Raw genomic sequence first — 27,961 nt, 5'->3', positions numbered from 1 at the left:
ATTTACGGAAATAACTTGGTATAGGGCAGCCTTTAAAACAAGTGGAGAGGAAGGTGCAACCATGTATGTCTAAAGGTTTGCCAAATAATGTCAGGTCCTGAATGCAAACTCTCAGCAATTAAATCCAAAGACATCTGTCTAGAATACTCAACCAGTGGCCAGAAATTTCACCCCCTTCTTTTGAAGATTTTGCACTCTAAAAGGATATGCCTTCCAAATTATTTCTTAGCAAAACTCCAATACACTTTTATGTGTGTGTAAGTTAAGAACATTTCATATGTGGTCTAATGAAAACACGCAGCACATCCGCAGAGCCTACCAGTGTTCCTTCAGAGGAGAGTTCTGCTTTTTAGTCATCAAAATATAACCGCTCCCTTACTGCAGTGTACTTTTGAAGTGGGCAAGCGTGTTCTGAAATGCTTACAAATATTCAAAAGCCATTCATAAAAATGATTTATGGGTAAAACTGAAGTAAAACCAAAACATACAATGCTTTAACAATGAAGTTGTTAAAATCAGGCCCAAGGGTAAAACATTACACAAACCACTTTAAAACAGCAGTTGTCACTCAGGCTGTGTGGAAGCCAAAATAAAGCTACTCCCAATACAACAGTACTTTTGTCCAAGTGGATCATGTCCCTTTTGAGCACAGTATAAAAGAGCCTACCAAAGCAGCTCTGTTGTACATATTATAGATGGTTTGTTCTTCTAATCCTTTGCCTCAAATAAGCTTCACTACTGGGAAGTATCTGTGAGGGGAGAAGTCAAATTCTGGCGGAACCTAGAAGAAAAAGCATGGAAAGATACTTTAAAGGATGTCCAAATAACTCCTTAATTAAGCATTTTGGATTCCAAGAGTGAGAAAACCCTGAAGACGAACAGCAAAAAGGTGAGACAAAGCACTCTTTGCCATCTCTTCCAGGCACAAACCATAAAGAACTTATGCAAAAATTAGATACACTGCCAAGCGCACTATATCGGACTAGGGATGGATGGGCCAGTCTTTATCCATTTCATGTGCCTTTTGAATACCGTATTTTTCGCACCATAGGACGCACTTTTCCCGTCTTAAAAACTAAGGGGAAAAGTCTGTGCGTCCTATGGAGCGAATGCAGGGCGGAGGCAGGCAGGAAAAGCCCCCAAGAGCCCCACACAAGCTTCGCGCGGCTCTTGCGGGCTTTTCCCCAAGAGGGAGAAGGGACTGACACCGCCAGTCAGTCCCTTCTCCCTCCTCTAGAAAAGCCTTGCACAACCTCTCCAGCCGCGGGAGGCTTCGCAAGTCTAAAGAGGAAGCCAGGGCAGGGAGCGCGATCCATCCCGTTCGCTGCCCCGGCTCCCTCTTTAGACTTGCGCGCCTCTGCAGCGGGGGTGGGGTGGGGGGGTGGGGGAGGCTTCGCAAGTCTAAAGAGGAAGCCAGGGCAGGGAGCGCGATCCATCCCGTTCGCTGCCCTGGCTCCCTCTTTAGACTTGCGCGCCTCTCCAGGGGGTGGGGGGGTGGGGGAGGCTTCTCAAGTCTAAAGAGGAAGCCAGGGCAGGGAGCGCGATCCATCCCGTTCGCTGCCCTGGCTCCCTCTTTAGACTTGCGCGCCTCTCCAGCGGGGGTGGGGTGGGGGGGTGGGGGAGGCTTCGCAAGTCTAAAGAGGAAGCCAGGGCAGGGAGGGAGATCCATCCGTTCGCTGCCCTGGCTCCCTCTTTAGACTTGCGCGCCTCTCCAGCGGGGGTGGGGTGGGGGGGTGGGGGAGGCTTCGCAAGTCTAAAGAGGAAGCCAGGGCAGGGAGCGCGATCCATCCCGTTCGCTGCCCTGGCTCCCTCTTTAGACTTGCGCGCCTCTCCAGCGGGGGTGGGGTGGGGGGGTGGGGGAGGCTTCGCAAGTCTAAAGAGGAAGCCAGGGCAGGGAGCGCGATCCATCCCGTTCGCTGCCCTGGCTCCCTCTTTAGACTTGCGCGCCTCTCCAGCGGGGGTGGGGTGGGGGGGTGGGGGAGGCTTCGCAAGTCTAAAGAGGAAGCCAGGGCAGGGAGGGAGATCCATCCGTTCGCTGCCCTGGCTCCCTCTTTAGACTTGCGCGCCTCTCCAGCCACAAGAGATCTACCAGAGGTAGATCTTAACCCTTGCCTCACCTGGGAGCTTCTCTGGGCAGGAATTCCCTCAGCTTAAGTGGGGTGGGGGAAGTGTGGCAGGTAGGGGGGTACCTACCTAGACACTGAATCTACTTGTCTCTCAGATGAAAATTGGGAGTGGGCATTGTGTGAAGTGGCTGTGGATCTCCTGCTGCAGAACTGTAGTATAGAGTTGGGAGGGCCACCCGAGGGTCATCTAGCCCAGCCCCCTCACAATGTAGGAATCACAGCTAAATAACGCCAGGCAGATGGTCCCCCAACCGCTGCTTAAAAGCCTCCAGTGGTGGAGACCCCAAACACCTTCCGAGGTCATAGAATTGCAGGGTTGGAAGGGAACCCTAGGAGTCATCTAGTCCAGCCCCGGTGGACAGCGGGCGCAATCCATCCTGTTGCGCAAGACTAAAGATGCTGCACAAGGCTAAAGAGGAAGCCAGGGCAGCGAGTGGGATGGATCGCGCTCACTGCCTTGTCTTCTTCTTTAGCCACGCTGGAGAGGTTTAGCTCCTGGCTGGAGAGGTTGCGTAGCTATGGATCCCGCGCGCTGTCTTGGCTTCTTTGCTCTTTGGGGCTGGTGGGGGAACCCGGGCTTCCCCCGCAGCCCCAAGAAGCTCTGGGAGAAGCAGACAGGCTGCGCTCTGGGAGAAGCAGACAGGAAAATTTTTTTCCCTTGATTTCCCCCTCTAAAAACTAGGTGCGTCCTGTGGTCCGGTGCGTCCAATAGAGCGAAAAATACGGTACATCCTGATTGTGTGCAGACTGATTTTTTTTTGGGGGGGGTTAGGGTTTGCTTTGGGGGTCTTCAAAGTACTTGCAATGCAAGGGATGACTTTATTTTTTCCCATTTCATAGGCGCAAACTGCCTGGAGTGACTAAAGCGCAGCTCCTGCCACACATTTTGAAAATGGGGTGGAAACTGGCTCTGGGAATAGCAGCTCATGATAAACCCACTGAGCTGTCCATAGCTGTCAACTTTTCCCTTTTCTTGTGAGGAATCCTATTCAGAATAAGGGAATTTCCCTTTTTAAAAAAGGGAAACGTTGACAGCTATGGAGCTGTCATTTTCACTCATACAATGATCCTGGGAGGCTTTCAAGGACAATGCATGGAAAAAAGCAATTTTTTCCTCTATACAAGTCTCTGGGGGGATGTCTTATCCTCATGACTTGCCACTCCAATGACAGCTTTATTGTCACCCTGAGTGGTGGGAGCTATGTTTTTGAGCTGTGCAAGGCAGCTAGTAACTTTTAAAAGAACAAAAAGCACTGAAATCAGCCCTCAACCACTTCATAAAAATACAGTGTGAGATTCGTACAGAGAACTACATTCCAATCTGCACACTAGTCTGGGAAGTGGAGATCTGGTGTGTTCACTTAGGAAAGTAAAGGTAAAGGGACCCTTGACCATTAGGTCCAGTCATGGATGACTCTGTGGTTGCGGCGCTCATCTTGCTTTATTGGCCGAGGGAGCCAGTGTACAGCTTCTGGGTCATGTGGCCAGCATGACTAAGCCGCTTCTAGCAAACCAGAGCAGCGCATGGAAACGCCGTTTACCTTTCCACCGGAGCGGTACCTATTTATCTACTTGCACTTTGACATGCTTTCGAACTGCTAGGTTGGCAGGAGCTGGGACTGAGCAATGGGAGCTCACCCCGTCACGGGGATTCGAACTGCCAACCTTCTGATCGGCAAGGCCTAGGCTCTGTGGTTTAACCCACAGCGCCACCCCCCAAAACTGGTGGGTTGGTGTTATGTACGAATCAGGACATGGAGTTCAATGGGGCTTATTCTCAAGTATTTTGGTAAAGGGCTGCAGCTCAACCAAGACTTTTAAGGTACAGTGGTACCTTGGGTTAAGTACTTAATTCGTTCCGGAGGTCCGTACTTAACCTGAAACTGTTCTTAACCTGAAGCACCACTTTAGCTAATGGGGCCTCCTGCTGCTGCCACGCCGCCGGAGCAAGATTTCTGTTCTCATCCTGAAGCAAAGTTCTTAACCTGAAGCACTATTTCTGGGTTAGCAGAGTCTGTAATCTGAAGCGTATGTAACCTGAAGCGTATGTAACCCGAGGTACCACTGTATTACAACATAGCACAATGTCCTTTAGAATAAATGTATTAAATATTATACTATTAAGTAGTTACAGCAACATGCTCCACCAATATAGTTTGTTATCTGCCATTTTAACTGAAACTATGCACCAATTCTCGAGTGTGCCATTAAAAATATATTATTTAATCATGGCCCGCTAGCATGTGACATATTTGCAATACATCTACCCCTTCTGATAGTCCAATGTTACGTTTCAAAAGCAGTGATATTAATTTAGCAACAATCCGCTTACTTTAGAATCCTTTTTGTGACCTCCTGCCAGCAGCTTCATGACCACAATATTGGGCTTAGCAACTTTAAGAATTCTGTTGACCTAAACAGAAATATTAAAGTTTGATATAGTTCACAGACAAAAAAAGAAGAACTGAATTCACAATAAAATGGTACTTGCAGTGTTTACTGTATTCATTTTTTGTATTATTTAAAAAGCAGCAAAACTTGACGCAAACACCAACACTCTGCTTTCAAGTTATATTAAGTATTAAGTCAAACTGATTTAAATGCAGTTAAAATTTGAATGCATACTAACGTCAAACTGAAGTCAGTGGGGCTGAAATGTATCTAATGTGCTAGAATATGGCAAATAGCTTTTAAAGGAAAAGCACTTAAAAAACAAAAAACAAACCCTCATTCATTCATTCATTCATTCAACAAACACATGGGCAGATGAGTTGATCCTCTAACCCAAATCCCAAAGTGAACTTAAGTTGTGAAGGCAGTGAATAAAGTACAGCTGATTGTCCTAAAACAGCTAGCTAATCAACACCTCATTTGACTGTCAGGGCTCAAAGAAATCCATAAGCACATGTAGAAACGGCCATCTAAAAAAAGGAAGTCTGAAGAGAGCTGAGCACCACCACTGAACAGTAAGGCCAACAGAATCTTTATCCTCCAATTCAGGAATAGGAGTAGATCAGCAAACCATTGCTGGATTTAAGAGGAAGGGGACTTCTGTAAAATGAGTTTCAAAACATGGAACCTCATCAAGACCTGTCATCAGCCAAACCAAAACAGTTGCAGCTGCTACTCTATAGACTTGGATATAAGATTTTGGAAGATGGGGCAAGAAGAAAAGGTACTTTTGTTAGTTCAAAGCAGATCCTACAATCCATTTGCCAACTGAAGGGAAACCTAAAAGAGGAATCTCCATCCACCATAAACTCAAACAGACTTCAGGTATTTTAGGGCATGACAGATACATTTGATGCTAATAAGGATATATACAGTGGTGCCCTGCAAGACGAATGCCTCGCAAGACGGAAAACCCGCTAGACGAAAGGGTTTTCCGTTTTGGAGGTGCTTCGCAGGACGAATTTCTCTATGGGCTTGCTTCGCAAGACGAAAATGTCTTGCGATTCCTGGGGGTTTTTTTTCGCTCCCCACCCCCTTTTTCTAAGGCACTAAGCTGCTAATAGCCTTTTAGCAACTAATCCGCTAATCCCTTAAACCTTTAATAGCTGCTAATAGCCGCTAAACCGCTAATAGCGCTAATGGGCTTGCTTCGCAAGACGAAAAAACCGCTAGACGAAGAGACTCACGGAACGAATTCTTTTCGTCTTGCGAGGCACCACTGTATATACTAGCAGAGTTGGGGACACTGAATGTATTTTGCAAACTTCAAGACTATTTGTATACCAAGATAATTCCAATTCTGTAACTGAAGCAACGTTAAATGTTCTCCGTTTAAAAAAACACCCCAATCAAGTGCCAGCAATTTATACAGCCAGTTCTTAGCAATATGTTAGAAAGGATCTCACCTCATGGTCTGGGTTAGGGATATTTTCCAGGATCATTTTAGCTTGCTGAAAGTGTTTGCTAGCAGCCATGTAGAGATCAGAGGACTGAGGTGGAGGACTGTATTTGTTTAGGTCAGACATTTCCTAAATATGAGAAAAATAAGCATCCTTTAAGAACAGCCAAAATCCCCCAGATAGATCCTTCTTTTGAATGAGGCTACACTTTAGAGGCACAGAGGTGACAGCACAATGAAGCAAAATAGTATCTACACATTTACTCCCTAGTTTTTCCTTGTATAATTTTGTAATTGGATAAAAGGCAATCTATTAAATAATTTAAAAAGATTTAAAGGTAAAGGTACCCCTGCCCGTACGGGCCAGTCTTGCCAGACTCTAGGGTTGTGCGCTCATCTCACTCTATAGGCCGGGAGCCAGCGCTGTCTGCAGACACTTCCGGGTCACGTGGCCAGCGTGACAAGCTGCATCTGGCGAGCCAGCGCAGCACACAGAACGCCGTTTATCTTCCCGCCGGTAAGCGGTCCCTATTTATCTACTTGCACCTGGGGGTGCTTTCGAACTGCTAGGTTGGCAGGCGCTGGGACCGAACGACGGGAGCGCACCCCACCGCGGGGATTTCAACTGCTGACCATGCGATCAGCAAGTCCTAGGCGCTGAGGTTTTACCCACAGCGCCACCCGCGTCCCACTTGCAAAGATTTAATGCTTTGCAACTAATGAACACTTGGGGAAATGGCTTTTTATTTCGTGTGCTTTGGTTTTAACTATGGCATGCTCCCCAAGGTAGGCAGGCAAATAAAGAAGGAACCTTGGGATGTGCCCTGGCTTATTGAACAGAATGTTGCCTGCCTCCATTACAATGGAGGGAAACCCATAAAACTGGTAAAGATCCAAGAGGAAGGGAAAAGAAACCATATAATATACACACGTCCTGTAATGTTCTTGTGGCTCACCTTGAACTGCAAATAGTGTACGGGTGGCGGCGTGATGACACTGTTGAAAGGGGCAAACCTGTGCTCGTACCGAACTTGCTCACTATCGAGCTCAAACTTCGGCTTTCTCACTTTGCCATCCATATCAAAAGCAATCATAGTCTTCAGGAGAAACAGGGAGACAGGGAAGAGAAATGCACAGAATGAGAAATCTGCTTATTGCAATGTACAGGGGTACCTCGGGTTAATAACTTAATTTGTTCTGGAGGTCTGTTCTTAACCTGAAGCACAACTCTAGCTAATGGGGCCTCCTGCTGCTGCTGCGCCGCTGCACGATTTCTGTTCTTATCCTGAAGCAAAGTTCTTAACCCGAGGTAATATTTCTGGATTAACGGAGTCTGTAACCTGAAGCATACCATATTTTTCGCTCTATAAGACGCACCAGACCACAAGACGCACCTAGTTTTTGAAGGAGGAAAACAAGAAGAAAAATTCTGAATCTCAGAAGCCAGAACAGCAAGAGGGATCGCTGCGCAGTGAAAGCAGTAATCCCTCTTGCTGTTCTGGCTTCTGGGATAGCTGCACAGCCTGCATTCGCTCCATAAGACGCACACACATTTCCCCTTACTTTTTAGGAGGAAAAAAGTGAGTCTTATAGAGCAAAAAATACGGTATGTAACCTGAAGCATATGTAACCTGAGGTACCACTGTATCAGCAACAGAAGCACTGATGCACATACAGACACAAGTGACTCCAGAAAGATGCCAGAGGAAAAATAAATGTAGCTGCAACACAGTGAAATGTGACACATATGGTTTCCACTCATTGGTCTCTTGAAAGGGGTGTTATAACTGAAAAGTATTTACCAATCTGCCAAACTGATTCCAGTAGCCTCACACCTTAGAGACAAATTTGGCAGTATTAAGGAGAGGAACTTCTGATACAAGTTGTACGGAACAAATCTGTGTGTGCCAGTTCTGCTTTGTCATCACAAAACAAAAAGAATGCCAACACATCCTTAGGTACTATCTGGCATATAAAATGCATTCCATCTTAAATGAGGACAAACACAGTTTCTTTGGATCATAATCTTTGTTTTTAACACCACAACACGCTGACTATAGTTCTATCCACACACTAACTCATTTGGAAAAGTGTCACGGAATGCAGACATAACACTGCTCATTCTTAAACTATAGGATCACATGCTCTCTCCCTCCCAGCACCAGAAATTCCCACCAAGCCCAACCCATAGCTAGCTTTTGAGCTGAAAGAATGATACAAACTAGTCTGGGATCCAATTTAGCCAACAACTGAAATTGTTTCATAGTTAAGCTATGTTTGCACTGTTCCTACACAAAGCATTACTTAGGAAAACATGCAGTCATTTAGGAGTGTTCAAGTACAGTTTTCTTGCCTTAATTCTGAAAAGTATCCAAATTTCATTATTATTTTTTAAAGTTATCTTTACAATCACAATTCACAATACATCACTCACCTTATACATTCCAGCACACATGTTCTGATAGGCTTGGCTCATGGTGATCTCTCTGCTCAGAGGACGAGCTGCAAATTTCATATACAGAAATATTTTACCATGTAATGTTGATTTCACCAGAATTTAAAAATGCAGGATGTAAACAACTTGCAAGTGACAGACCTACTACCCTGCAAAACCCAAAATTAACTACAAGATGCATGTAGCCATAACAAAAATCATGCTTCGACTTCTCAGGGGCAGAAGAACGGTTGCTGTATAAAGAACTAAAATAGGATGATAAAAAGATGAATTAGGAGTTTTATTACCCAACAATAAAAGTGAAGCGCCAATGTTCAGCCAATTAGTAAGGTTTCAATCACTGGGGATGTCAGGTGATTAACAGATGGACTCCCCCACGCACTTGCCAAATCTGACCTGGGGACTGGGTAGTAGGGGATATAGGATCTGGCCTACTGGCGAGATCTAGTTCCGTAATCCCTAGACTACAGAGAATAAAACACTTTATTCAGTGGTTACCAATTTTGGAAAGTAACTATAAATAGTTATATTCAATTTCATCGTTCAGTTTCATTATTCAGTCACAGATAGCAGTCTTATGAATCTACATTTTAAAATTGTTAACAACAAACATTAGACTCATCCTATATGAAGATAAGTGAAATACCTATTGAACCTTATTTAGATGGCTGGAAAAACATCAATTTCAAGTGTTCTAACAGAAAGATAGGTAAAGGTAAAGGTACCCCTGCCCGTACGGGCCAGTCTTGACAGACTCTAGGGTTGTGCGCCCATCTCACTCTAGAGGCCGAGGGCCAGCGCTGTCCGAAGACACTTCCGGGTCACGTGGCCAGCGTGACATCGCTGCTCTGGCGAGCCAGAGCCGCACACGGAAACGCCGTTTACCTTCCCGCTAGTAAGCGGTCCCTATTTATCTACTTGCACCCAGGGGTGCTTTCGAACTGCTAGGTTGGCAGGCGCTGGGACCGAACGACGGGAGCGCACCCTGCCGTGGGGATTCGAACCGCCGACCTTTCGATCGGAAAGCCCTAGGTGCTGAGGCTTTTACCCACAGCGCCACCCGCGTCCCCTTAACAGAAAGATAAGATGTGATAAAAACCAGCTTGCAAGGTATTTGAAAAGCAGCTATACCTTTTTTCTTTTTCTTGGTTTTTTTATTACTCCGGCCTTTCTGCTGCTCTTCCATTATTCTTTCTTCTGCCATTTGAGAGCTATCAGCACGGCTGAGTGTTGACATTAGCCATGCATAGAGAAACTCAGAGAGATACCTACAGCAGAAAACAGTACCAAATTTAGGCAAAGTTTGGTTACGTTTCTGGGATGGCCAAGACCACATTCTTGAGTAGCTGAAGAGCACCACTATAAATGCCTTAAATACAAAAACAGGTTTTCAGTATAAGCAACACACCAGGCCTCGGCAATATGGTGACAGATTGTTGAAAACTAGTTTTGAATCCACATTGTGATAAAGCAGTTCAAAATATTTGCCCTGACAATAAACTGCTTGAAGCCAGAGAATGCTCTTGTCTGTTAACTGGTCCAGCTCTCCTCTGCCTCCTGCAGGGGGCAGCAAACCACAAAGCAGGCACAGAGCAGGATCTTTCCTCTAGCTATCACACGACTTGCTCAACTGAGGCACAGAAAGGCTTCCATGCCTCAGCTGAGCAGTTCAAAAATGTCCCTCTGGCTCACACACAAGTCGGAGAGGTATTGGGGCTTGGATGGGCGATGTATCTTGGCTGCTTCTTCCTTAAGGTGGGGAGGAAGAAGCTGTTGAGATGCATTTCAAACATCGTGATACATCAGCCTATTGTTGCATTTACCTGACGATATAGTACAATGTTGAAAACCAGATACTGCCCAGCCCTACAACAAACATCCTTGCAATTTATGGTAAATTCTTGCAAATCTTGTGCAGTATAAAATATCAGTTCAAAGAATGCACTTATGGTGCACTGCCTATTCTGCTACAGAATGCACTGTATTTTACTGACAACAATATCTCCTCCCTGATCCCAAGTAATTTGTTCCTCTTACCAATATATGTAGTAGTATTCGTGCATACTGTAGAGTTCCAGTTCAAACCCACTCAGAAGATACTGTATCATGATGCGAAGGTTATGGTAAAGGACCCAGGTGCCCAAGCAGGCCAAGTGCTGCCTTTGGGGCTCTTGTTTCAGCAGCATACTGTGAAGCGCTGCGTCCACTTTTTCTGCCTAACAAGTGGAAAAAAGTGGCGTTATGCTCAAGTATCACGTCTGTAAATTGCCAAACAATATTGACAAGAGTCATGATTTATGCCCGCAGTCACATTCCAGATCCAAAGCTGGAAGCTAGATGACAAGAATGTCATATACAGTGGTGCCCCGCAAGACGAATGCCTCGCAAGACGGAAAACCCGCTAGACGAAAGGGTTTTCCGTTTTTCTATGCGCTTCGCAGGACAAATTTCTCTATGGGCTTGCTTCGCAAGACGAAAATGTCTTGCGATTCTTGCGATTTTTTTTCGCTCCCCACCCCCTTTTTCTAAGGCACTAAGCTGCTAATAGCCTTTTAGCAGCTAATCCGCTAATCCGCTATTAGCGCTAATCCGCTAATAGGGTTGCTTCGCAAGACGAAAAAACCGCTAGACGAAGAGACTCGCGGAACGGATTCTTTTCGTCTTGCGAGGCACCACTGTACTTGAAACAGAAAATTGAAGAAGTGTTCAAAGGAGTAGTAGGTCATGCTCAAAATATTCTAAGTTGTATTAAATTAAGCACTCTGTTTCCTGGAGAATGTCACACCCCAGAAATTTGCTTCTTAGGCACATTAATTTTTGTGTGTAACCTAGACATTTCTTAACCACTATAATCAGCATTTCCCCACTGTGAAATGCTTTTCCTTTCACTAATCCCAGTGCATATTCTCTACTTTAATACACCTGTGTAAATGCCACATCATTTTAAGCACTTGTCAATAAAACATAGTATGGCCATGTGTAAAGAAAAATCCCCCCCCCCAAAGTTAAAGGTAAATATTCCTGGACAATGAAATTTGGATTAAATTTAAGTGCTTTTTGAAACAGCAAGGAAAGTACAACAAAGCAAGCCTGCAAATGGGGTCTTGGAGGCACAAGGAAGTAATAGCAGCAGCAGATAGGCCTGGCCATTAGAAACTCTGTCCAAGGTTCTAATGCTGACTGCACAGCTTACACATTTGACAACTGCAAGAGCTGTTGTGGGGGAAGGATAGAAAACACAAAGCACTGTTCATGATCTTACGCTCTGTACAGTATTGTGTCTCCCTCTGAATTACCTCATCTTGCAAAGTAGCAAATTCCTCGAGAATATGGCCAAGTTTATCTCTCTGACGAGCCCTGTTGTGCCCATGAATCTGAATCAAACTACAGAATGGCTGGGAAAAAAGAAAGTCTGGTGAATTTTTAGTCTTGTATACTTCATTTTCACACCCTAGACTTTATTTGCATTACACATCATAAGGCTGTTCCTTAAGTTAACTAGAGGTAGCCTGACACTTTGTTGTGCCCATCAGTGCCCAACTTGGCCCTTTTGAAACACCAACAAAGGAAACCTGGCTGAGTTCTTGGCTCAATTGCAGTGCTGACTTAAGGCAGTCAGGGTGCTATTTATCTGAGTCTATGTGCTGGTTGGACAACACAGAGCCAAACACATCCTGCATATTGCTAAAACAAACAGGTGTAGAAAGATGCCACTCATTTCAAAGATGATGCTTTAGATGCAACTGGATACACTTGGCACAACGTCTGCACGTGTCTAGCAAAGAAATCAAAGGGATAAAAAGTAGGATTTGGCAGAAACGTTTTCTTTTTCTCTGATAGGTCCATGATTAGCTGTTGGGAGGTTCGCCAAAGAGGGTATGAGATGAGGGGATCAGTGATTCGGAGTCTGAACATGGCTTGGGCAGAGAGGTCTGCCAGGCTGGAGAGAGGTACCTGCAATAGATATTGCTACTAGTGACATCTTGATTAAGGTGGGTGCCAGTTTCTTAGCCCCGGCTGCCTGATATTTAACTTCACTGATTCAGTAGAATGATGCAGTAACAAAGTAAAAGCTTGCTACCAGTGCCTTAAATGGTAAAAACTGGAGGCTCAACATTCGTGTTAGGATTGCTCTTCAGCATGAAGACTGTGGAAACCTCTGCTTAGATCTCTCCAAGCCTTTTAAAACGTTAACATTCTATCCATCATCGAACAAGGACAAAGTTTGCTTCTAAAGATTGATCTCACCCCAATAGCTCTTTCTTCTAATCCTCCGTGGGGCAGGAATAGCAAGGGTCCCAGTGCCCTTAACAGGCATTAAGGGACGGTCTGTAAAGAGGGAGAAGGAGCCTTCAGAAGGATGAGGAGTCAGTCCTCTTTCTTTTCTATTTGTTGGGGGTGGAGGAAGAGTAGGCGATAATGTTCTGAACATTTCCTAAGTATTTTAAGGTCTCCATCACAGAGATCTCTGCACCCTTAAGAGTTCTGCTTCATAGACACTCCATTTTCCCATAGAACCTTGCAATTGGGGGGGGGGGAGTGCTAAAGCCTGATCAGGTGCCTGAGGACCCAATGAGATGCTGCTTGCAGGGGAAGCATCTGACTGAGGTAGGTCTGTTTTACAGAAAAGCAAGTTGAGGTGACTTAGAATGCCCATCCAAACTATCTCTGTACTTTATCTTTTGCTGCCTCAACTGCTTCATCCAAGCTTGCAAAGTGTAAGTAACTTCAATCCCTACAGGCAGATAAACTGAAGAAACTCAAGGAAGAGGAGAGCAATCTGTGCTGGGGGCAGGCGATACTTGATACTCAATCACAGCTACGGTAAAATCCAGAATTTCTCCATTTACTTCTGCCATGGGGACAAAAAACAAACTCACTGAAACCAAAACTTCAGGCTGGGCTTCCTCCTTTCCCAAGGAGTTATATTATAAATCATGGTCCTCACGTAGACGTTTTTCTCCCTCTGTCATTATATCAACCCCCAGTGTCACAGAAGGGATTCAGGAATGACCAGGGAAGTGCAGTAAGATCTTGGCTTACGTTACCCTCGGATAATGTAAACTTCGGGTTGCGAAAGCAGCAAACCTGGAAGTGTTTCGCCGCGCGTGCATGCGCAGAAGTGATCCCTCCGGTTGTGGAAACCTCGGGATCTGACCGGAGCTCCAGGATGGATCCCATCCACAACTGGAGGTACCACTGTACTTCTTTACACAGCGCATAGGCTATGGGATTCCCTATGACAAGATGTAGCAACGGCTACCAACTTGGAAGGCTTAAAAAGGGGACTAGACAATGCATGGCACTTAAGGCCATCAAAGGCTACCGGTCATGGTAGTCATGCACTACCTCTCGGAGCAGAAGCAGCTTGCACCCAAATGCCAATGGCTGGGGAATGCAAGCGAGAGAGTAGTACTGTCCTCCTGCTTTTTACATGAAAATATACCATCTTTTATACTTAATGTGCATCAGTGTTTAAATATTCTGGAATGCCATCAATACTCACTCGAACACAATGCGTGACAAAGGAGTCAATGTAGTCCTTAGCCTGGTGGTTATTATATAGACAACATCTAAGAGAGAAGGGACAAAATTGTTCTAAGTGAAAATCCTGCAGTGTTGTAAAATCAAGGGGTTGGCTTACCATCCTGAATATGGCTGTGCCATATTGATCTCAGAACTGTTTCTAAGGGGATGTGTAAACCAAAAGCATTGAAAACTAGTGAGAGATTGTGTTCATTAGGGACTCCGTTCTTATGAAGTAGCTGATAGTATAAAAAGCTGCATGATCCTGAATGGGAAAATAGATAAACTTATTTTAGGTTCTAAGTGTTCCTTGCAGATTTACATCTAACATTTTTGTGTTCCTCTTTAAAAGTTTGGCGTCACATGGGAACAACTGCAGTCATGCTGGACTGCCTGATGAGGAAGATAAATATCACCTCCTTTTGGCCTACTTACAGACATTCAAGGAGAGGCAAATGATTGGCCATTATTCACGTACAGAGTTACAATGCAGTAGAAGGTAGCATCTAAGTCACGTTCTGGTATCACAGCCTGCAAAGAATTGCCTTGTATAGGTCCCAAAGTATGAACAATTTTCATTCAACTGAATCTAGTCAGATGCAGTGTGATTTTGTTAAATAATGAGACATGAGGTAAACATGCATATAATATCAAAACTAGATTTTGTTACTCACTTAGGTGAAAGTACTGGAGGACTGACAAAAGATCGCAGGGCATCTTTCACCATATCTTGCATGAGATGAGTACCAAATACCTTTTTGTTATCCACAAGAAAAGTAGTCTGCAACAAACAATACATTTGTTACTTCACACAGAGACTTGACACACCTAAAATGTATTTTCTGTATACGTCATTTTCTACTTGCCTGTAACAATGATCTTGAAAGAACGCAAGGTGATTGTTCACTAAATTCACAGAAAAAATCCTAATTTATAAACAGAATGAGGAAAATTATGATTAGCATAACACAATGATTTACACCATGAAGAAATAAAATTCAGCTTTGCAGTGAACACATGAGTCCATTAGAAAGGACTCTCCACAATAACCTCCTAAATGCCAATAATTTGATTTGTTTGTCTACTCCTTGACCACTTTGCTGATGCAGATACCATTAAAATGTTGAAAGGGAGAGGGTATTGGTTCTCTAAGACAGTGTTTTTCAACCACTGTTCCCCGGCACACTAGTGTGTCGCGAGATGTTGCCTGGTGTGCCGTGGGAAAAATTGAAAAATTAAATTCCAAAGATTTTTTTTAAAAAGTCTAATTTTCGCCCACTAGGGGGGTGGCGGACTGTGTCCGCCCTATTTTCCATCCGTCCTGGGTGGGGATCAGATCGGATGGGATCGGATGAGAGTGGACAGGCGGTCCACTCTCATCCGATTCCCCATAGAGAGCAGCGGGGCTCTGACATCTCCCTCTCCGCACACAGTGCGGAGACGGAGCTGTCACCCGTCGGCTCAGCGGGGATCAGCGGATCGACCCCCGCTGAGCAGAGAACGGTCCGCGACGTTTTTGTTTGCCATTAAAGAAAAAATATATTAAATCATGCTTGAATGTTAAACCATGCTTCTTTGTGTTTATTTGATCCCTATTCAAGAGAATTACTTTATATATAGTCAATATAGGCACAGAGTTAAATTTCTGAACATTTTCTAATGGTGGTGTGTGTGATTTTTTTCATGAAACAAGTGTGCCTTTGCCCAAAAAAAGGTTGAAAAACACTGCTCTAAGACATAGAGAGAGTTGGGTGAGTTTTACTATCTCCATTTGGCATGGAGAAAATTTTGGCAGATAGAATGAGAAGAAAAATAAAAACTTCCCTGAGTTCTGCATTAACTGTAGGGTTGCAGCCAGCAGTGGCATGAAGCGGAAGCACTTCTGCCTGTGCAAGACTGGACACCCAGTTTGTTGGAGGAACTGGACATGGAGGAAGGGCTTAATTTCCTTTATGAGCACAAATCACCCCACATATAAGATAAGCCAACAGGTCCAAGGTCAGCCAAGCCAGTTGCTGTGACAATGGCCTCAGCTCATTATATCTGGGGTCTTGTGCTGTCTGCATTGGAGTCTATCCTAGTGTGTCAGGGTCAACCATGAGAAGTGAGGTGAAATCTGTGTTACATCTTGAATTGCTGGAGCAACATAAATACTTTGAGCTTGTATATATCTGTATCTGCAAATACCTGAAGGAGCATCTCCACCCTATCTTTCAGCCCGGACACTGAGATCCAGCGCCAAGGGCCTTCTGGCGGTTCCCTCATTGCGAGAAGTGAGGTTACAGGGAACCAGACAGAGGGCCTTCTCGGTAGTGGCGCCCGCCCTGTGGAACGCCCTCCCACCAGATGTCAAGGAAATAAGCAGCTATCCTATTTTTAAAAGACATCTGAAGGCAGCCCTGTTTAAGGAAGTTTTTAATATTTAATGCTGTATTGTTTTTAACACTTGATTGGGAGCTGCCCGGGGTGGCTGGGGAGACTCAGCCAGATGGGCGGGGTATAAATAATAAAATTATTATTATTATTACTACTACTACTAGCTGTATGAATATACAGTGGACGCTCGGGTTGCGAACGTGATCCGTGCGGGGTGCACGTTCACAACCCGCAGTGTTCGCAACCCGCAACGGCGCGTCTGCGCATACATTGGTTGCAATTCGGCGCTTCTGTGCAAAGCGCAATTTAATACTTCTGTGCATGCGCAACTGCCAAAACCAGGAAGTAACCCGTTCCGGTACTTCTGGGTTTCGGCGGTCCGTAACCTGAAAAAACGCAACCTGAAGCGTCTGTAACCCGAGGTATGACTGTATCAGTGTTCAAAACTATATTACTGAAGCCTTATCTTCTGCAGCTGTAAACTATTTTGGACCTTAAGCAACTTCTGTATGATTACTGGCACTGAGGGCAACTTCCATTGCATGGGCATCTCACCTCAGATTCCCAACATCGTTGCCACAGATCCTTTCTACATACTGCAGCCACACTCCCTGCACCCCTTGAAATGCTCCTGCTGAGGGTTGTGGGGGGATTTGTATAACAAATATAACGAGGTGGACTGCCATGGGTGGTGGTGGGGAAATCAGCAAAAACGTGTCTTCTGTGAGAAGAAATGCTTATGTCTGCCTCCAGCCCCGTTTTCACACCCTAGTTTCTCTCCCTAGTTTTCATCAAAGTTTTATAGTCTAAGTTTCTTCTACATTTATTCCGCATGTGAAACAACAAGAAGTAAAATCAAAGAAAAAGTATGCAGATATTTGGGCAGAAGTGCCGGGAGCTATTCAAGTAACATTCTCTTATGTCCCTATGAACAAAAAGCTCAGTGTTGATACTTACCAGTATGCAGTGCAAATTAGTTAAATTGACAACTTCACAGACAGTTTTTATTCGGTCTATAAGTTTTGAAAAATAGTTGACCATTTCTTCCCTTTTAATAATTTTTGCATATCGAGGAAAAGTTGGAGGAAGCAATCTCTGATTAACAAGGGGTTCAAAACCCATCATAATAGGATGATCTATTAAAAAAAAGAAAGACAGATGTCCAATTACTATTCTTAATCCCAACTAAGTGCTGTATCATTCACTAGCTACTTCAGCCAGGGGGAAAAATTAGGGGGGGGGGGGGACAAGGCATTCAAAATATTAAGCAATTTCTTCTTGTCAATTAAACAATTTAAAATGACTATTAGAAAAACAATATGCTCAAGGTAATTTAGTTTTGTTAGTGGCATTGTAATTGTTATTATGTATTATGATTATTTGTACTGTTGTATTTAGACAGATTCTTTTTTTTTTTTTTTGCAAACTGCTTTGAGCAGTAGTGCACCTGCAAAAAACCCAATATATCAATAAGTGACTATGATTTATGAGTGTGCATTTTTCTTCTCAGGAGGGAAACCATTTTATGCATATTAATGTATACTTTGCTTTGTGCGGATGACGCTGTCTCAGAGCTACATGCAACGTGACTGGATTTTGGCCATGAGTTTTTAAGAGGGCCATAGCCCACTATGACTCATCAGTCGGGTGTTCTGAGAAACAACCTTGTACTGATTCACATGTATCAAATCATAGCTAATGAATTGTTATCAATGAGAGCCAGCTGATTGCTTTTTCACAGCACCTATGCAAATCTCTGACTGTATCATGGGAAGTCTATGCCATCAAGCACGGTATAGCATCATTCAATAACATCCAGAGGGCAAATGAGGTAAAAGATTGCTGCCAACTTGGCCTAGACCCACAAAAGCTCTGCCACACCCCACCTGTGCACAGAGGGCAAGCATCTGGGGGTGGGGCAGTTTAACACCTGGTTCAGCAGACGGGGTGTTTATACTGCAAATCAGTGGTGCCTGAAAAGCCCTTTTCAAATCGCTGAGCAAAATAGTGCTTTGAAAGGAGCTTCTGAAGAAAAGCAATATAGATCACCTGTCATCCTAGCGCCAACAGGTGATTGATTGGGGGGCAGCTCTGGCCCACCTGGCCCACAAGAGATAACAATCTGACCCACTGGGCTAAAAAGCTTCCACAACCTTGCACTAGAATAACCTCCCTAATGACATGTGAACTAGCTCCTTCTCCTTCTTGAAATAGCTCCAATACCCATTCATTTAGAGTGGGTTTTGGAGATTTACAAGATGGGAAGCTGCCTAAATAATTCTTAATCCACAGAATTTTGCAACCTTTTACATTCTGTGGACAAGAGTTCTGAATCGGTGAACAAGACTGCATTAGCTGAACAGCCACATATTATGAAGGATGTTCAGTAAAAAAATCTCTGATTGAATAACTAGAAGGTAAAGTAATAGATCAAGACAAAAGATCAACCTAGATGAGAGTAGCAACAGGTCACTGAGTGGTTTTATACCTCAACAGAGAACAAAGGCAGAGAACACTTCTGAAGATAATTGCTTACCTCCTTTGGTGGTGTCATTCTGAGCCTGAATGCCATGGTGTAATGAATTGTGGATAGCGGAAAGCAAGTCAGCTGCCTGAGTCATCAACTTCTGAGCTTCTGCAACTGCACTAGTCTTAAAAAAGCAATTTAAAAAATCTCTGTGAATGACACCAGGCAATAAAATAACACCAGTACAGTGGTGCCCCGCAAGACGAAAAGAATCCGTTCCGCGAGTCTCTTCGTCTTGCGGTTTTTTTCGTCTTGCGAAGCAAGCCCATTAGCGGCTTAGTGGATCAGCTGATAAGCGGCTTAGCGGATCAGCTGTTAAGCGGCTTAGCGGCTTGGGAAAAAGGGGGGGGGAGGAAACCCCCCCCGCAGGAACTCACAAGACATTTTCGTCTTGCAAAGCAAGCCCATAGGAAATTCGTTTTGCGAAGCACCTCCAAAACAGAAAACCCTTTCGTCTAGCGGGTATTCCGTCTTGCGAGGCATTCGTCTTGCGGGGCACCACTGTATTTCAAGAGCAACAGATAAATGTCTACCATATGGTCTAGTAACAAAGCAATAAAATTATGCAACAAAAATGTTATATATGTTAGATAATTGTAAAAGTTTCTCTCTAAAGCTATGCTTCTGTTTTATACATGCTGCAATTGATAGTAATCCTAAAGGCTTCATTAGTGTGGCATAAAACAGCTACTGGTACAGATGAAGGGCACATCTTGGATGCTCATAAGCAGGACATGAAGACAGCAGCCTCCTGTCCAGCACGACCATTCTTTGGCCTCAGCATCTTTATTCAGCCATAGGGGGCCACTGAAAAGCGAGGCTTCACATACCCATCTGCCTTTAACACTTGAAGCAGCAATACTCTGTAGCAATCATACCTCTTTTTTGGTAAAAGCTATTAATACAGTCAGTAATACTCGGGTGAACTTCACTCTGCTGAATACTGCAAAGCACTGTTGATGCTATAGGGGAGAAAAATAAATCCCAAAATTAATGATTTCCAAATTTCCAGAAAAATAACGTTTAGACGAAATGCTACAAGCACATTTACTCCTCATATATACAAAAGTTGTTTTCCAACAACCATTGTTTTGCTGGGACTTTACTACTGATAAGATTAAATTATTGCATTTTATGTGATTAATATATATTTAGATACTAGATAATCTGGTGTGCAATTCAAACCCAGTAAAAAAAACAAAAACAAACAAACAAAAAACCACCCATGTGATTGGTCTTTTTGCATAATTGCCTATAGTTTCTTGAGAAATATTTTATTTTAGAGCATATTCTAGGTCACTAGAAGTTGCTTAAGTAACCTTTTTACAATCTGTAATAGTATGCAACCATTCTTACTTCAAGTTCTACTTCTGGATCTCTCTCTTCCCCTTGTCGACTTCGAGTGCTCTACAATAACACACATTAGAAACAATTTAATTAGATCTTAAGTGCAGTACAAATTTCACTTTTCAGATTCTGCTGATTCTATCTATACACACTGCTTAGAAATTTTTGGATTAAGTAGTTTATAAAGTCTTCCATTATATATCCCTCCATAGTAATCTGTTTAGATGAGAGCACTCTATGTCCTCATTCACTAAGACAAGTCAGAAGATAAAGATTGGCTCAGACAACACAATAAGCAAAACAATGGCTTAGATCAGCAAAACAACCATGAAGGAGCGAAGCCACCATGATCTCCTTCTCAGGTGCTCGAACTTGGCCTATATTTATAAATACTGCCTGGTGACAGAACCTAAGACACGTTTTGTTATGACAGAATTTATGAAGAGCCACCAGATTGTTACATCATATTGCAGATCTACTAAGAGTCAGCAACTACAGCTTGAAGTTTGTGATTCTGTGTTTTATATTAGCTGCATTTGATTGTACTTTGGGGCTATATTTAGATTGCATTAACTGTGCTACAAATTTCTATATAAAATAAAAAATGGGGGGGGGGGGGATAAAAGAAATGTACCTTAACTCGCCGTTGCATGTCATCCTCAACATCCTTCAACATACCTGGAAAAAAGTAATTCAGTTTAGAAGCATAAATGCTACTTGGCAGACTCCTTTGTGTATCTAAGTGAATATTTCCATGCTACATGCAACAGTCATTCTAACGAAATCAGGGAGGGGGTACCTGTGTCCCTGCAGATGTTGTTGAAGCACAACTTTGATCCCCCCCCACTATTAAGAATGATGGCCAGAGCTGCAACCCAACAACATTTGGAAGGCCATAGGTTCCTTAGCCCTTAAAATCTTAAAATTCAGAACCCTAAATCTATTATTTTGATTTGCCTTCACTAATTTAATGACAGCATTCTTATCCTGAAGGCATTGCATTTCAAATAATCCAAACCAAGATCGGACATAAAGCTTGGCTTTGATAAGACATTTGGAGGACCATCTCAATACAGCTAATTTCTTGACCGTACAATCTGTGCATAATGACTGAGCATTAGTACTTGTGTCAAAGTTCAATGGAGCTCAATGGAACTGGATCCTAGGTAACTGTGCATAGGACTAGAATCTTATCCTTTAAAACCTATGAAGCACAACTTTCTTCCCAGAAAAAGGACCAAATTGTTTCAGCTCTTACCTGTAACGCGAAGATCTGTCACACTATTCGCCATTTTAAATCCATACGTCATAGACTGAAAATCTTCCTAAACACACCAAAGAAAAATTAAATGCTACAATCAAAGTGTATCTACCAACAACAGCTTCCTTCATAACTTTATGCACAAAGCACTGAAAATCTGGTTCTAGCTTTAGGTGGAAGCTATGCCTACAGATAATTTCAGTAGACTGCTCTTAAAAAATGCAAGATGTGTAAAATGCAATATAAAATGTTAAATCATCATTCCATCAAAGTACTGGGGAACAAAGATAACTATTCTAGGCTGTATATAATTTCCTGGAATAATAATATAGCTGATGTATAGGCAGTCTAGTGTCCTTCCAGATGTTCTGGACTCCAGACTCCAGCATGGCTAATGGTCAGGGATGCTAGGGCTTGTAGTCCATAACATCTGGAAGGTATCACATGTTGCCTATCCTTGACATAGTGTTACAAAACACTGCTGCCCATGAAGCTGTTTAACAAATCAGTTTCCCACACAATTTTTAATGATAATTTCATTGTTTATTCTTTTTGTAAGCCACGATGAGATTTAAAAAAAACAATCAAAAGGTATGTAATTTTTTATGAAATAAAGAATTATTAAATAAAGAACTAGTTATGAGTTTAAAACCAGAAACTACAATTGGAAGACAGCAGCAAACTAAAAAAAGTTATACAAGGCAAGTTGTATTTACTAATAATGGGTAGGAGAAATCATCAGCTGAACAATGACTTACCTCTTCAAATACTGCAGCTTTGTTTACTTTTTCTCTAGCAATATCACAGATTTTGAGGATCCCCAGAGCAAATGCCTTCATGGCAGGATCTTCTATAAAGTCTGGATTATGAATATAAAGGCAAGTGAATACTGTCTGTGCCAAAGAATGGCCTTCCAACCATGTAATCTGAAAAAGAAATCAAGCTTACAGAATGAAAAGGGCAGAAGACCAATTTTGTTACTCAATTCATATTTTTTTCACTAAAGAGTAACTGAATATTTAACTTCAATTCCACGATCCAAAAGAGGTGGGAAAATGTTGCTTTGAATATTGCCTACTCCATTCTACAGACCGCATGAAAAAACAAAGATGTTCTGATTTACATCATTAATGTGTTTTACATCCATTATACTTCAGTGAATATTGGGCACCAAATAGGTTCTATAAAGTAGTAAGGCTCATGGACACAATCTGGAATCCTAGGCAAAGTCATAGAAGGTAGGGAGTAGAAACTTCATGCACAAATGAACTTTGAGTGGCAACCTAAAAGGTGCCACCAGCAAATGGCGTTAATTCTTAAGGACTTCAGGCCCACTGACCTTCCAACTTGCTCTACCACATTTTCACCAGGTATAAAACTCCACAATAAGCTGGGCCTTAAAGCAGAAACTCCGTCAGAGCCGCTATCAGAAAACCGCAATCCAAAGGAAGTCAGGTACAGTGACCTTCCACTTGCTCTTTCACATATGCTCGAGGTATAAAACAGCACACTAAGCTTGGCCCAACAATGGACACACTACCACGCCCTACAGGAAAGCATCTAGACATCAGTCAGGATCTGTGCAGGGGATGTTTATTCAGGACTAGTGTAGCTGCAAGATTGTCACTACTCTTATCAGGGCACTTGTATGTAGGAGGCTGTGGCATGGCAGACAGATGAGGGCCAAATACCGTATTTTTTGCTCTATAAGACTCACTTTTTCCCTCCTAAAAAGTAAGGGGAAATGTGTGTGCGTCTTATGGAGCGAATGCAGGCTGCGCAGCTATCCCGGAAGCCAGAACAGCAAGAGGGATTGCTGCTTTCACTGCGCAGCGATCCCTCTTCCTGCTCTGGCTTCTGAGATTCAGAATATTTTTTTCCTTGTTTTCCTCCTCCAAAAACTAGGTGCGTTTTGTGGTCTAGTGCGTCTTATAGAGCGAAAAATATGGTAGGTCACATCTCCAAACACAGCCCTATTCACTACAAGAGCACCAGTAAGGGCTGCAATCTACCTGGCCTTGGAATTCACCTTCCCTCCATAGGATGCACTGGCTGGTTTTCCTAGATTTTACCCAATGTTAGTTTACATTTATAAATTTATTTCTGCAAAGGAAACAAAATCTGGGAGCATGAAATGTAATACTGTACATTTTTCATTTTGTCAGAAGTTTGATTATCCAAACTGAGCCATGTTTTAAAAATTATTTGTCTGGAGGAAATATACCATAGCTCTAATCTGGACCCTAATTCAAAGTGCACTCCTATACATGTTTACTCAGAAGTAATCCCACCCATATTAATAGAAATCTAGTAGTTGTGTTTAGAACTGCATCTCCAGAAACTCCATAGAGTTAAAATGGATAAGCTGTTCTAACTAGTAACTTGACTGGGAACTTCTATCAAAACACTCCTGGAGTACTGTTACTCATACTAATCAAACATAAAAACATAAAATTCTTACCAAGCAGCAAAAACAAGTGTCCATGATCCCTATCAACTCAGGTAATGATAAATCTTTAATTTTAATGGTACCATCCTAAAAAAGAGAGAGTGCGCGCATGAATTTCCATCATTGGCAAATTAAATTTCATCAGCCTACCAAAAAAAGCGCCTGTATGGGGGCAGGGAGGCGAAAGTGATGTGCATAAATGGAAGTGAGACTCTAGAAGCAGTGTGCAGCTTTCTGTTGAGTTTGTAGTGCTGTGTGATGGAACAAGAGTCATGTATCGAACACTATACAGTCCTCTCTGACTTCTCCCTTAGAACCTCTCCTCCATGCATAGTTTTATTGTAATGGCTGTATGTTTTAATACATCATCAAAACACAAACACACAAAGTGAGTTGATGTTTAATTGTTTTTTAATTATTGCTTCCCATCCCCTATGTTTTACACTGTATCTATTTTAGTACTAAGCTGCCTTTAGACCCTGTTGAAGAAAAAGGCGGATATAATAATAGTGGAACAGAGCTGTTCTACACTCATGTAGATCTGAAATTACACACTGCTTTAAATTTGAAGTTTAGCATATTAGAGTTCATTAAATGATGATAATCATTTTCATGAATCACCAAGCAGCTGACAAAAACACAAAGTGTGCCAACCTTGATAGCTTGTTCAAAGTTAAGAACTTTTCGATTAACTTGGTTTCCAATCATACCAGCATCCATCTTGGGATCCATCATTTCAATAGCAGACATTGCTTCAAAAAGACCAAAACTAAGGAGAGCAACACAAACAGAAAAGAAAACCTAAGCTGGAACTAATGAATTCATATATAAGGCAAAAGTTGTTTCAAAGCATAACTGCCAAATACTGTGAAATAAAATCAAAGAGTTTATGCAATGTATTCATATCATGCAACTGGTGAGTAGTCACCTTAAATTAAGTGAATAGTAAGATGCCCTGGTAAGATGCAGAACGTATATATGAAGTCTTCAAAAACATTTTAAAGGAAGGAATTGGGAGATTCAGCACACTGAGAAGCAAACTACCAGCTAAATGCAGAATTAATGAAGCAGTAAGATTATTCATTACTATGGATATACCTTAGCAGTTCAATCCTATTCATGACTACACAGAAGTAAGTCTCACCGTGACACTGGCAAGTGTGCTTCCCTGATACAGGGATTAGGAATTTGTTGCCCAACAGATGTTGTTGGACTCCAGCTCCCAAGAGTACAGCAAATTGTCAGAGATGATGGAAACTGTAGCCCAGCAATATCTGGAGGGCCACAGAGGTTTCTTATCACTGATGTAAAGGAATTAGCATTCTCAGGGAGGAGATTTCATCTGTGTCCACAGATGTCAGAGTTTACATTGAAATCAAATCTGCTAATGGACTTAGACATTCCATGCATGCATAAAATACATATATGATGGACTGAAATTACTGTGAATGTCATATCCATAGTGAAAAAAATAGAGTGAACAAATGTAACAAATATAGAGCATGAGTTTAATTGTTTTCCATAATCTGAATGATTACAATCTTCATCTACTTTTACAAAGCTTTTACAAATATATGTTATGTGCCCAAGGTTTCAAAGCTTTAAGAAATTGAGGACTTAACTAAGCAGCAGAATTAACAATTATGAAAGAAGCCAGTTAAAACAGTTCCAGAGATTAATATTCTACCTATAGTTATTTTTGACTAAGCATGTTTGTGGCTGAGGCATAAGAATCTGGTTTATCTAGGAACTGTATACCCCAGTCCTAAACAGCTTTTTTTCCTGAGCAGGTTATTAGCTGCAAGTATGACTATACAGTATTTATATATAATTAAGTCCTCCTGAGCTCAACAAGTAAGTGTGCATAATGCTGAAGCTCTGGGTTGCTTTAAACAGTTTTCAGATTGATAGCACAAAACAATGTTAATTAATGTTCTTTAAATAGCTAACAGATTTGTCAAGAGCACATGCTTAAGCGTAAGCACCACAAAAATCAGTAGATGACACTTCTATGTGTTTTTTTCAGATTAAGATGTGAGAAAAAACATGAGAACTTGTTTTTAATGGTTCACTCACAGTTTGTCGTGAAGCAACTCGCCCAACTTCAATTCTACAAGGAAATTAAAAAAGAACAACTCAAAAACTTTACATAACTACTCACAAAAACTATTATATATAATAAAAGAGAAAGAAAAACTGGATTGGTTTTGACATAATGCTCAGCTACAGTTTAGTATTAAAACATCAAGCTTAACTTTCCCCAACCTTGGCTCATACATTCTCCATACTTTGTGAGCAACATGAGGCTTACATTTATATACTGCCCTTTACCAAAGCTTGTTGCATAATCTGAACATACATGGTTGATCTTCATATGGTTAGTGGAAACAAACCAAGTTCAAAGCATGAGTTTCAATCCTGGCTTATTTTCACTAACCATAGTTTAGGATTTGGAAGACATACTATACTGCAGTTAATCTAAAAGAAAAGTAGAATCTTCTGATTGTCTCCTTAAACTGAGCTGCAGAACTTAGAGAAGTAAGTAGAAAGATGAAGAGAAATAAGCAGAAATCAGTATTTCGAAAATAACTTTAAAATCCATGGTTTTAGAAAATCATAACAAAATACACTGAGCAATTCACTGAAATTAGCGCTCAGGTCCAGCACATACACATCTAGTGTCAACATTGCCCTTCCCAGAAAAAGAGGAAGGTAAACCATTCATGCCTCTATCATAAGAATAACCAAGAAGAAAGTACAGTATAGTATTTTTGAAAGAGGGTTGCATGAAACAGAATCTGGCATGGCTGATTTTTTAAAAATCTCTGGGCCAGTGGACCCCATTTTAACCTCTGGACCCGTGCTGCACAAGAAAAAAGGGAAATCCTGATTTCTCCACTATCCATTAGTGTGTGTGTGTGTGTGTGTGTGTATATACACACACACACAAACAAATCTTGGCAGCCCCCAAGAGGGCTTCAACCCCCTAATCTCAGCAAGTGGCAAAAAGCAGCTGCTGCCACTAATTAAAGTAGATTGTTGGCACATAAGGTGGGAGAGTGATGGAGGAAATGGGAAGGACTTTTCAAACTGGTCCAAGTCAAGTCCACAACTCTCCACTAAGTTTCCGCCTGGCATTTCTCCCCATCAAAGGAGAGGCAGGCAGCAGGAGTAGCAGCAGAGTTCATGTGTCACAGACTCCACCTTTTTTTATATTACGACAATATATTTCAGTTACAGAAACTGTATCATATCTGCCCCCTAGACGTTTTGAGGGCATAGCATCGACTTGTGCAGAGAAAAACCTTTCGGGTGTGTGTGTGTGTGTGTTAGTTTACCTCTACAGCAGTCCTCAAAGTCTTGGGTGATATCTATCCAGCTCGTGTTACTCTTTTCCATCTTCTCAGGTATATTGAGCTCCCATCCCGAATCATCATCTTCTACTGAAGCCTTCATAACCATGATCTTAACCTGCAAGGATTTTTTTCGGGGGTGGGAGGGGGGGGTAAAGAGAGCATTCAAACCTGGTCCTTCGGAACCGCGGAGAGGAGTGGAAGGGCTTTATTTGAAAAGGGGCCTCATTTGTCCTGTCACTGCGGTTTTCAAGGAGGTTTTAAGACTATCATGGGGGGGGGGGGGAGAGAGAGAGCCAGTTTTAAAACCTGACCGTGACGTGTTAATTGCTGACACCCCCCCCCCCGACCAAGGAGGCTGGAGGAGAGACGCCTCAGCAGCCTCAGTCCTGAGGCGGGGCCTCCTCCCACCTGCTCCGCCGGAATGAGGCTCCCCGGCCCCGAAACGGCCACTTCCCTGTCCCGCCTCGGAGCGTAACGGCTGAAAAGGGAAAGCGGGGGGGAGCGGTCGACCTTCTCCCCTCCCCCCCTCCGTGGCTGCCTCACCTGAGTCGCTCGCCTCGCGCAGCGCAGCCGAAGGAGCCCGCTTTCCCCTCCCACTCTCAGGCGCGGACCAGAGAGAGGACGCCGAAGCGCCGGCCCGCCTGCTGCGCGTGCGCAGGACCAAAACATTCCCCCTCCTCGTCATGCG

The 27,961-nt window shown here is 42.8% G+C and overlaps 1 protein-coding gene across 4 annotated transcripts; it reads right to left on the bottom strand.

The window, feature by feature from the left end:
* Positions 1-440: 440 nt before the first annotated feature.
* NAA35 (N-alpha-acetyltransferase 35, NatC auxiliary subunit) lies at positions 441-27,941 on the bottom strand. Of its 4 annotated transcripts, none has more exons than XR_014502951.1 (23): positions 27,817-27,941; positions 27,256-27,388; positions 25,994-26,027; positions 24,572-24,686; positions 23,930-24,004; positions 22,227-22,394; positions 21,466-21,532; positions 20,842-20,885; positions 20,217-20,267; positions 19,739-19,822; positions 18,870-18,984; positions 17,291-17,469; positions 14,824-14,883; positions 14,632-14,738; positions 13,938-14,004; positions 11,728-11,826; positions 10,469-10,647; positions 9,563-9,699; positions 7,592-8,478; positions 6,933-7,316; positions 5,984-6,106; positions 4,459-4,539; positions 441-781 (listed from the first exon to the last, which is right to left on the bottom strand). XR_014502951.1 is itself a non-coding variant. In XM_083403433.1 (23 exons), exons 2-23 carry the CDS (start codon positions 27,377-27,379, stop codon positions 722-724), a joined length of 2,178 nt encoding a protein of 725 aa, XP_083259559.1. In that variant the 5' UTR covers positions 27,380-27,388; positions 27,817-27,941; the 3' UTR covers positions 441-721. The 4 variants fall into 4 exon arrangements, 3 of the variants coding, with proteins under 3 accessions (XP_083259559.1, XP_083259560.1, XP_083259561.1); XM_083403433.1 differs by having other exon boundaries at positions 6,933-7,073; positions 8,411-8,478; XM_083403434.1 differs by lacking the exon at positions 27,817-27,941 and adding an exon at positions 27,682-27,752 and having other exon boundaries at positions 6,933-7,073; positions 8,411-8,478.
* Positions 27,942-27,961: the final 20 nt, after the last annotated feature.

The sequence above is a fragment of the Podarcis tiliguerta genome (assembly GCF_965153285.1).
Source record: "Podarcis tiliguerta genome assembly, chromosome: 11".
NCBI classification, from domain to species: Eukaryota; Metazoa; Chordata; class Lepidosauria; order Squamata; family Lacertidae; genus Podarcis; species Podarcis tiliguerta.
Note: the sequence above shows the minus strand (reverse complement) of the source record. Positions and strands in the feature narration are given on the sequence as shown.

Bases quoted from the DNA above. Each gene is read 5' to 3' on its own strand.
- NAA35 (XM_083403433.1), bottom strand. From the start codon at position 27,379: ATGGTTATGAAGGCTTCAGTAGAAGATGATGATTCGGGATGGGAGCTC. The intron at 20,886-21,465 runs GTAAGAGCTGAA...ACTTTTTTCCAG, and splicing joins GACAGATCTTCGCGTTACAG to GTATGTTGAAGGATGTTGAG. The intron at 14,005-14,631 runs GTGAGTAACAAA...CTTCTCTCTTAG, and splicing joins CCTCCAGTACTTTCACCTAA to ATGTTGTCTATATAATAACC.